General features: G+C 49.2%; 1 protein-coding gene across 2 annotated transcripts in view; it reads left to right on the top strand.

The window, feature by feature from the left end:
- Nucleotides 1-8,649, top strand: part of bicc1a (BicC family RNA binding protein 1a) — a 50,622-nt gene extending 41,973 nt beyond the window's left edge. For both annotated transcript variants that reach the window (XM_076137194.1, XM_076137193.1), the window contains 11 exons: nucleotides 784-945; nucleotides 1,104-1,291; nucleotides 1,395-1,536; nucleotides 3,212-3,365; nucleotides 3,876-4,035; nucleotides 4,127-4,166; nucleotides 4,262-4,416; nucleotides 4,515-4,671; nucleotides 4,781-4,944; nucleotides 5,082-5,181; nucleotides 6,766-8,649. In XM_076137194.1, coding sequence (XP_075993309.1) covers nucleotides 784-945; nucleotides 1,104-1,291; nucleotides 1,395-1,536; nucleotides 3,212-3,365; nucleotides 3,876-4,035; nucleotides 4,127-4,166; nucleotides 4,262-4,416; nucleotides 4,515-4,671; nucleotides 4,781-4,944; nucleotides 5,082-5,181; nucleotides 6,766-6,893 — 1,550 coding nt within the window. In that variant the 3' untranslated portion in view covers nucleotides 6,894-8,649. The remainder of the gene's footprint in view (nucleotides 1-783; nucleotides 946-1,103; nucleotides 1,292-1,394; nucleotides 1,537-3,211; nucleotides 3,366-3,875; nucleotides 4,036-4,126; nucleotides 4,167-4,261; nucleotides 4,417-4,514; nucleotides 4,672-4,780; nucleotides 4,945-5,081; nucleotides 5,182-6,765) is intronic.
- The last annotated feature ends 1,351 nt before the right edge of the window (nucleotides 8,650-10,000 follow it).

Here is a 10,000-nt window from a genome sequence, read left to right as displayed (position 1 = left end):
GCTTTCTGAGGCAACAATCAACATACTTCTATCCAACTTACTCAGACTTATGGCTGGACTTCATACCTGTTCGCCCTCCAAAACTCAGTGACCTAGTTTGGACGTAACTCCCCTGACGATCATCCCTTAAGTCTGAAAGTGAGGAGGCGGAGAGGGCAGGTTGGGCTCTAAGGTCACCAGAAGCCTTCATCACACAGACTGGGGTGTTTTGATGAGAACGCAGCATAAAGCAGCGTGTTTACGTCCCACTGCAGCAGATCTGGGTCTCCTGCTGTCTCATTTAAACCCAGGGGCCCGGGGTGAATCTGTGGACGGCCACATCCTGGGCTTTAGTAATTGCTACATGCTTCTCTCGCTCAGATTACAGCCCAGCGTGCCAGAAGAATCCGTAGCCTTATTCCTGGAGCCAAACGAGCCCCTTGTTAAAGCCACAGACCTGCTTCTTTCTGTTTTCATACACGGCGTTTGGGTTAAGACACCGGGCACCGCATTGTTGCTGCTCTCAATAACACCACGGCCTGATTGAGTATGAGGACATGCTAGACGTGTACTTTAGCGTCCGTGGCCTTGTAGACTTTTAAGAAATTCTTCCGTTGGTGTGCCGTCTGCTTGATGGCATTCCAGTGAAATAGCTCCGAAGACCAAGAGGCTTTATTTTCTTCCTTTTCTTAAATCTAACGTGTGATTAGTTTGAAAAATATGTCTGCTCTTTGACAGGACCACCGCTGATCTGTCCCTCCCTCCCTCTCTTCCTCCCCCCCTCCCTCCTTCTCTCTCCCTCAGGTTTCCTGGGTGCGACGGCGGCGCATTCCCTCAGCAACTCAGCCGCCCCGAACTCCGTCCTCAACAGCCTGAACTCCTCCATGAGTCCCCTGCAGACCCCCAGCCCCAGCACTCCCACACCCCCGCCCTCCCTCTGGCCCAGTTCTCTCACCAGCACCCAAGGTTTGTGTCCTGGTCGCTCACACGCAGTGGAACAACACCCTAAAGTTGAACTCTGGACTCTGGCCTTGCTGCCTGAAGTCTGCAGGACCTGTAGATGTTTGTAAGCGTTGCCTCTTTGGGCCGCTCTTGTTGTGAGACATGTTTCTCCTCTGTTGCAGCCTTCACGTCCCAGCTGATGCTGCACCCCGCCGCCCAGGCCACCTTGAGTAGCATCCTGTTGTCAGGGGTGCAGGGCTACACCCAGAACACCCCCTCCCCCCCGCCGGGCCTGGCCCCCATAGACAAACAGTCCAACGGGGTCCCAGACTGCACCAAGGGGTCCTGCACTCTCAATGGACATGTTAAGGTGGGCCAGACTTCCTGTTTGTATTCATCTGATGCTGTGTGAATATGAGTGTGTGTGTGTGTGTGTAAGTATCTTCTCTGTGTGTGTGTACATGTGTGTGTAGCACCCTGGCTCAGTTTATGGCAGGATAGCCAGCGCCTCATTGGCAGAAACTGTTCTGAGTCCAACCCCGTGTGACTCGGTCCAGGAGGCCAGCGGACACAACCCGTCAGAACCGCTGTCCAGCAAGTCCAGCCCAGATGAAGGTACCGATCTCTATTTAACTTTCAATTCATATCCATAAAGCTAACGCCTCCTCTTACTGGCTGATGATCAGTCACTCAGGCAGGCAGAGCACCCACAGTCTGAAGCTGCTGCCGTCTGTCGGCTCCACAGGGACGCTGGCACACTGAGGCCACGTTCAGATGAGGTCATCATAGTGCAGTAACTAATGGCAACAGTGCAGTCAGACAGCGGTCACACGGGGCCGTGGCGAGACGTCTCTGTGTGTTTGCTCAGCTTCATATTCATGCAGGTTGATTTGGTGCTGAATCCTTCAAAAGGTGAGAATGTTCTGAAGTCATAATGAAGTCATGTTGGAGGAGTCAAACTGTGGATAAGAGTTCAATCCTTTCCTCCCTTCCTTTGTTAATGAAGCAGGTGCAGCTGATTGATCTCACGCTCACAGCTGTTGTATGTTATCCTTCAGAGTGTGTTTGCTTATATGAGTCCATTAATCATCAATCAGACGCACGCTGGTGCCAAACGTTCTTCACCGCCACCGCCGTTTACATTCAGTCCAGCCTCTCATTGGTCTCAGTCTCTGTCTGCACAATGGACGATCAATTCACCTGAGAGCTGAGAGCTGCTTTGGTGCTTACAGGGGCCCTGTTTTCACTCTGTGTGCGCAGCGGTGCTATAACAGCAAAGAGCAGCGCGAGAATATTTTCTTTTTCGTGTGTGTGTGTGTGTGTGTGTGTGTGTGCGTGTGTGTGTGTGTGACATAATGACTCTGTATCTGTAAGTTTGATTTGTGTGTTATCAAACTTTTAGCTTTATGTTTTATTAACATTTTTCTCTGTGGGTTTCTGGACCTTGGAACTTGCAGACGTGTGTAAAAGCGTCAGACTCCAGATTGATGCGGCCCTTCAACCAACTTTGAGGAGCCTGAATGCCTTGAATGAACTTATTTCTATTTTTCTACACGCTCGTCTGCCTGCGTGTTTATTGGGTTGGACCAGAGGCAGATTAGCTGGCGGCCCGGTCGTGGTTCTGAAGGCCCTCATTTCCTCTCTCTTTCTTACACGTGCGGTTTTCCCCTCAAACCCTCTCTCTCTCTCACGCGTCTCCGTTTTCCCCCCGTGTTTTCTAAACCGCGCTCTCCCTCCGACACGCCGCGTCTCGCTAAGGTTTCCTCTCCCTCCCTGACCTCCGACTGTGTCCCAGAATGTGTTTGGACTGGCTGGGCCCCGGCTCCGGCTCCGGCCCCGGCCCGGCTCGGCTCGGCTCTGTGGAATGAGCGAGTGCAGGCGGGGGGAAACTTGTTCAAACATCAAACCCCAGAGAGCTTCATTACAGTAACTGACATCATATTATTTCACGCTACGGCTTTTTATGACACACACACTCGCACTCGCACCGCTCGTACTCCCACACACACACAGACGCACACTCATACACACTTCCTGTAGGAGAGAGCCGGCTCCTGGCAGCGAGGGGAAGTCTGGTGTAGTTACAGCTGCAGTGCTTTAATTAGTTCAGGTGCCAACTGTGACTCCGCCCGCAGAATGGAACGACGCTCCGTATGCAGAATCTCACTTTTAATTTGGTTCAGCTTCTTTCATAACATGGCAGCACTAACCAGTCCTTACACTTTGTTTATTGGATTAACAGATTAAGCAGGAATAAAGAGAGACTGAATGAAGGATTTGTCTCCTGCAGGCTCTGACACGTTTGTTGAAGTGGGCATGCCCAGGAGCCCCTCGCACTCGGCCAACGGGAGCGAGCTCAAGCAGATGCTGGCGTCCTGCAAGAAGTCGTCGGGGAAGCGGCAGGCGCTGGAGCTCCTGCAGGGAACCAAGAACTCTCATCTACAGTACGTCGCCCTCTAGAGATGGCTTACAGGCCGGCAGCTCAGGATGAGGGTTCACACACTCGCTGCCTCGTTTAGATCTGTTTCCTCCCAGACTGGGACCCTGAAGTGACCTCACCGACTCAGGAGACTCTTATGTCTGCATTAACCTTCATGTGTTGGTCTGAAGAACATCATCTGTTAGGGTGTGTGTGTGTGTGTGTGTGTGTGTGTGTGTGTGTGTGTGTGTGTGTGTGTGTGTGTGTGTGTGTGTGTGTGTGTGTGTGTGAAGCGCAGGAATCAAATAGATTTAGCGAAACATAAACAGGCCTTCACTCTGGTTTATACTTTGATTTAATGGCGTGGGACAGACGAGGGTGAGCGGCGTCTTGATAATGAAAGCTTGTACCGAGTCAAACCTAATGAGCTGTGATGATTGACAGCTTCAGTGAGAGGAAGAGGAGATCAGACGGGAGAAGAAGGATGATCTGAACTTGTTCTTGCTCATTGTCGTGTTTGTTTCCCCCCCCGCAGTTCCGACTGTCTCCTCTCGGACGCCGAGTCCAGTTCGTCCGACAGTCCTGTGGCGGATAAGAGGGCGCCGGGCAGCGAGCGGGCGGCCGAGAGGGCGGCGCAGCAGAATGAGAGAGAGAGGATCAGGCTGGCTCCACAGACTTCCTTCGCCAACATGCAGGTACACACACACACTCACACACACACACACACAGGAACACAACTGTGATCCTGACAGATGATGAACAGCTGTCTGTCTGCTTTGTTTACAGGCCTTTGACTATGAACAGAAAAAGCTGTTGGCAACCAAAGGTGAGTGAATCAGTGGCTCGCTCAGACTGTGTGTGTGTACCTCTGTGTGTGTGTGTGTGTGTGTGTGTGTGACGGTGTGCCCTCTCTCCCTGTAGCCATGTCGAAGAAGCCTGTGGTGACGGAGGTGCGGACCCCCACCAACACATGGAGCGGCCTGGGCTTCTCTAAGTCCATGCCAGCAGAGACGATCAAGGAGCTGCGCAGGGCCAACCACGTCTCCTACAAGCCCAGCATGAGCACCACCTACGAGGTGGGACATCAACCGCCTCGCCTCCCTCCTCCCCCACACCTACACTCACAGCTCCAGACTGAGACGTTTCCCTCTCTTCTCTGTCCGTCTTCTCCCAGGGTTCTCCCTTGTCTCTGTCTCGCTCTAACAGCAGGGAGGGCATCGGCAACGGCAGCGACTCGGACAACTGGCGAGAAAGGAACGGCAACGGCCTCCCGGGACACGGCGAGTTCTCCGCCGCCGTCAGCAGCCCAAAGAGGAAGCAGAACAAATCCGGTCAGTCGAGCGTCGGCTGGCCGCAAATACGTCAGTTCAGGTGTTCGCCTCTCTGATCCCTTTGTTCCTCTGTTCTTCATTTCCTCCCGGCTCTGATTTGCCGCTGCAGGTGTCGAGCATTACCTCAGCAGCAGCAACTACATGGACTGCATCTCCTCGGTCACCGGCAGCAACGGCTGCAGCCTGAACTCGACCCTGAAGGGCTCGGACCTGCCCGAGCTGTTCAGCAGGCTGGGACTGGGGAAGTACACCGACGTCTTCCAGCAACAAGAGGTAGAGAGCTGTGAGGACGTGTTTGACCTGGAGGAGACAGAAATATGTGCATCTATATAGGAAAAGACACAATAATAGTTTCCGGTTCTCAGCTTCTGTATTTGTGGCTTTGATCGTGGGTTTGTTGTTGTTTCCAGATTGACCTCCAGACATTCCTGACCCTGACAGACCAGGACCTGAAGGAGCTGGGCATCACCACCTTTGGAGCCCGCAGGAAAATGCTGCTTGCCATCTCAGGTACTGAAGAGAGAGAGAGAGAGAGAGAGAGAGAGAGAGAGAGAATGTGCAGCCATTAGTTTAGACACAGCTGATTGGTCTGGATGATCTTTCATATTTCCTGGAAGTTTAAAGTTCCAGAGTTTTGAGTGATACTTCCTTCTTACTCCTCAGTAAAGTGAAGAGACTATGGAGACACTGTGCGCTCCACTGCCTCCCCAACATGCAGTCAGGACTTTAAAGCACGCAGCAGCAGCAGCAGCAGCTTGATCTATGAGCAGAACTTCACTCAGATGATCCAGACTGCATCTTTGCTTGGTTTTCTATCTTCAGTCTTTGCAGGTTCACTGATCTGTGCTGGCTCTAGTGAATGTTTAGTGTTCTCGGCCACTAATTTGTCTTGCAACGATAGGAGAAAACATGCTGCAGCGATTTGCTCCATCAAGAATAAATAGGATTTAGACACATTCCTCTGGGATGAGTGTGTTGGTGTTGCTCCAGTTGTTCCAGCTGCCTCCCTGATGCCGATGGCGTCCGTCCCAGCGCTGCACTGGCTGTAATGTGAACGCTGTGGGTGTTGCACTTTATTCCTGTTGTCATATTTTGGAAATGTTAATGGCTGAAGCTGCTGGACTGCGTGCGTTCATCGCGCCGTGACGGATCATCAGCTTCCTGTCACGGAGATTCTGTAAATGTTAAAGCCTCCGAGCGGAGCCAGGGTTGACAGCGGGACCAGCGGGGGGAAATGACAGTGTTGTGATTATTAAGGAAGCTCACTGATCCAGGGCCAGATTTGGGTTTTCGCTGCCTGGCACCTCGGCCAAGCAAAGGTCAACTCTCATCTCCGCTTCCAGACGCCGGGGCCTCGAAAACAGGAACGCTCTGTCCATCCGTCCGTCCGTCCGTATGTCTCTGTCTTCATTATTAATGGATAGAACGGCGGTCCAGCCGGTCCCGGTTCCTGCTTCCTGCCAGCCTGCCAGTGAAGGAGGTGCTGGAGCGAGCTGACTGTCTCCAACAATCAAAGCGATGGAACGTTTGTGCTGGCGGAGACGGAACACAGCTATCATATGAAAAACTCCAAATGCCAACGTGTTCTTTGACATTTTCATGAAAGCGTTCTGTCCAAACGGTATAAACCCAGATGGACACAAAGAAAGCTTTGTTGATCTTGGCAGTCCTGGAACCATTTGATCCAATGTTCTTGTCACTTTTGATCAACTCGGGCCGCAGAGACGCCTTCATGTATCTGACGTGGCATTCAACCTCCCAAAACAACAACATTTCTTCAATTGTAAACAGAGTGACATTCGTTTAAAATCTGATTCAGAGCCTTTAGAATGAAGTGAAGGTATGAAAGTAATAAGAATCCAGGTGAGCCAGTTTGAATTCTCTATTTTGGCTGAGCTGAAACAGACGATGCTCTATTTTTATTTAACAATAGCAACATTTTATAAGTTGAACACATCTGAAGTCTGAATTCAGATCACTGTGACTAAGTAGAGGATTGTTCTTCTTCTTCTTCTTCTCCTCTGGCCTGAAGCAACGCGGCACTAAGATTGAGTTGTTTGTGTGTTTTCTGCTGCTTTGTCTCCGTTTCCACAGAGCTAAACAAGAACCGGAGGAAGCTATTCGAGCCGCCCATCAGGTCCTCATTCCTGGAAGGTGGAGCCAGCGGTCGCCTCTCCCGTCAGTTCCACGCCGACATGGCGAGCGTCAGCGGGCGATGGTAGGCGCGGCCCGTCCAGACCTGCAGACCCGTCCTGACACAGACCCCAGCCGCCCCGTGCCTCTGTGGGCCCAGGGTTCAGCCTCAGCTCACAGTGTTTGTTTGTTTACCAGCTGAACTAAGACTGTTTCAATCGTTGCCATTGCCATATAGTAAATATATATATATATATTATATATATATATATAAAAAGCCATAGTTTTACCTAAAGTGCCAAACAAGAAGAAGGGATTTGTGTGATATATGAAGTTGAGTGTTCATGTTGAGGTACTGTCCAGTGTTTGTGTCCACGTTCACGTTGTTGTTTAAGGAAACAGGCAGAATGATTAGTACAATCAATTACACATTGATACCATCTGCATTTATACTATGCTGATGTATCGGTGGCATGCACTTTAACAATACTAGACTTTTGCCTGTGAAAGCCTGATTCCTTAGATTGGAAGAATAACTATGCATGTTTTATAGACTAAAAAAGCACAGAAGCATTTTGTACCAAACCAAATGTTCAGCACTTAGCCGCTGAGATTCTGGGCGTCACGAGCTCCGGCGATACCAAAGTGGTGACATCCTCCAGTTTAACACGTATCCAAAGGGGAGATGTCATCACGACCTTTGACCTTTGGCTGCCCTGCGGTGTTTGGACCGGGGGACCTTCCTCTGAGGTTGAAGTGTGTGTTTGCCACAGTTGTTTGTGTATTTGTAGACAAAAACAAAACAAAAAAATCTATTATTTTGTACTCGCATTATGATTTTTATTTCTAATTTGTATTCTCATTTTAGGGGAGCGGGCGGGGGATGTTTAACGCTAATTAGTTTACATTTGTATTTTTTTATACGTTCATGAATGACTCTCTCTGATTTTGTTTGTAATTTTGATTTGTTTAGTCCTTAACTTGTTTTCTGCCCCTTTGTGTGGCTGTGCCATCAGACAGCAGCAGAGGGACGAGACGGGCTCAGGCCTCGCTCGGCCTCTCTATCTCCCTCTCTCTCCCTCTCTCTCTCTCTCTCTTCCCCTCTCTCTCTCTCACTGATTGTGTCACCAGGCATTTCTCTGTGGTTCCATCCTGTTTGTTTATAGTCCTCTGCCTTTCGTCTCATCTGTTATTTGTCCGTCTCGGCCTCCCTGTGGCTCCGTCCTTTTCTGCTCTTTTCACTGTGCACTCCCAAAATATGCGTTCCTCAGCTGCAACCATGTTCCTTTTCTTTCTTTTTTTGGTCTCCCTATTCGCCGGCTTTCTCATTGAGAGCCAGACGAGACCCCGGTCTGAGTGTGAACCAAGCAGGGTCGCCCCTTAGTCGTGCCAATGTACATAAGTAGTTATTCAACAGGGAGGTACGTCCATAAGAACATGAGAACATGAGAACAGGAATATTTCTGCTCTGGACTTGACAGACATTTCTCTCCAGACGGGAGAGCCATCACACAAAGAGAGCAGTCTGTTCACCAGAAAGCCTTCCTTTCACTTTCACACAACTATTTTTGGAATACGCACCAAACGGTTCTGCTTTGCTTGGGCTCGGTCCACTTCAAAGCATCAGAAACCACCGGAAGGATCATTGTGTTCAAGATGAAGACAAACATATATGGAATTTTCTAGAATCATTTGTGCAATCTGATATCCAGAAATCTGGTAAAAGCAGTGTTTAATAAATAATCAGGAGGATGTGTGTGTGTGTGTGTGTGTGTGCGAGTGAGTGAGTGAGTGTGTGTGTGTTTATCATCAAGCTCGTGTCTTTTCTGGGCTCCTGTTTTGTGTTGGGTTTTGAAAAAGGGAAACATTCTTTGCAACAGTTCATTAAGTTTGGATGACTGGAGGATTCAGTCTGCGCGTCGATCCATCGCCACAAGTTTAAGCCTTTTATTCTTTCTTTTTGGGGGGAAAACCAAAGAAACGCAGCGCCCAGGCTCCGCTGGGACACAGAATTGATCTCCTGCCGAGCGTAGGAACGTTTTCTGGAGCTACAAACTGAATTATGACTGTCAAACAGAGACTTTGATTAGCAATGGTTTTCTTTAAAGTGATCCATTTCCTCCTGGCGTCCACTTTCAAACCACTTCCCGCCCCCACACCCGTCCTTCGCATCTGATCTGAGCCGTTGTCGATGTGTTCGTCACGTGGCAACGTCCTGATAATATGCTGACATGGTTGCCGATGCCAACCAGGTAATTTTGTTTAATTTTAGTTTTTCCTTTGAAGTCTTCAGCTAAGACGGAGGGGAGGCTCTAATGTAGGAAGTGATGCTAATGTAGGAAGTGATGCTAATGTAGCCGTGATCTTCCTCCTGAGAGGAAGCCCGGGGCCCGTTCGCCCCCCCCGCTCATCACGGTACTACATTGAAACTGTTGAGCACTGACTCTCCCGGTGCTGTGACTCGTGTTCCTGCCCAGCAGACATTTGTTTTCCTTCTAGCCAAGTTCACTGAGGTGTGGCCGTGTTAGCTTGGAGGGCAGCACAGGTTTGTGTCTCACCAAGTGAATGTTATCTAAAGAACCAAACAGAGTATTGCTGCCTGTTGTTGCAGACCAATGAAAGGATTCATTTGTAGTCAGTTTACTGCCAGCTTGTCTAGTCTATACCTTTGTGATAGTATAGTTTCATAATTATATCTTTAATTTGCTGTTTTTGTCACCCAAAGGGATTTATTTGAAGGAGTCTTTGTACTGCATTTGCTCATATGGTACATTTACCTAAATGTAAACCACTAAGGAGATGATGTAACGCTTCACTTTTGTACAACTGTGTCATCTTATAAGAGCATTGTTTGTGTGTGGCAAAGGTACAAATCTGCACATACACAAGGTGGAAGCTGGGAGAGAGAGAGAGAGAGTGTGTGTGTGTAAACATTACCATGTGGTCAAAGCTCTGTTCACTGTGGCATCAGTTGATGCACTTCTTGTAAATGTCATTGTAGTACAGATATAAAGGGACAACGTTTAGGAGGAAATGTCAAGCAGGCAAAATAAAGTTCAACATTCAAATGCTACTTTGAAGGTAATAAATGTATGCAAACAAACTCACGTGTCTGTTTTGTTTTGACCTTTGCATGTCACATACATGCTCTCACAACTGGAAGGACAAAGACTAAAATGCATTTCTGATCATTGAC

This window comes from Genypterus blacodes, unplaced genomic scaffold (genome assembly GCF_046128005.1).
Source record: "Genypterus blacodes isolate CSIRO-AG114 ecotype Tasmania unplaced genomic scaffold, CSIRO-AGI_Gbla_v1 ptg000299l_1, whole genome shotgun sequence".
Lineage (NCBI taxonomy): Eukaryota > Metazoa > Chordata > Actinopteri > Ophidiiformes > Ophidiidae > Genypterus > Genypterus blacodes.
This window is presented reverse-complemented; position numbering and strand designations above follow the sequence as displayed.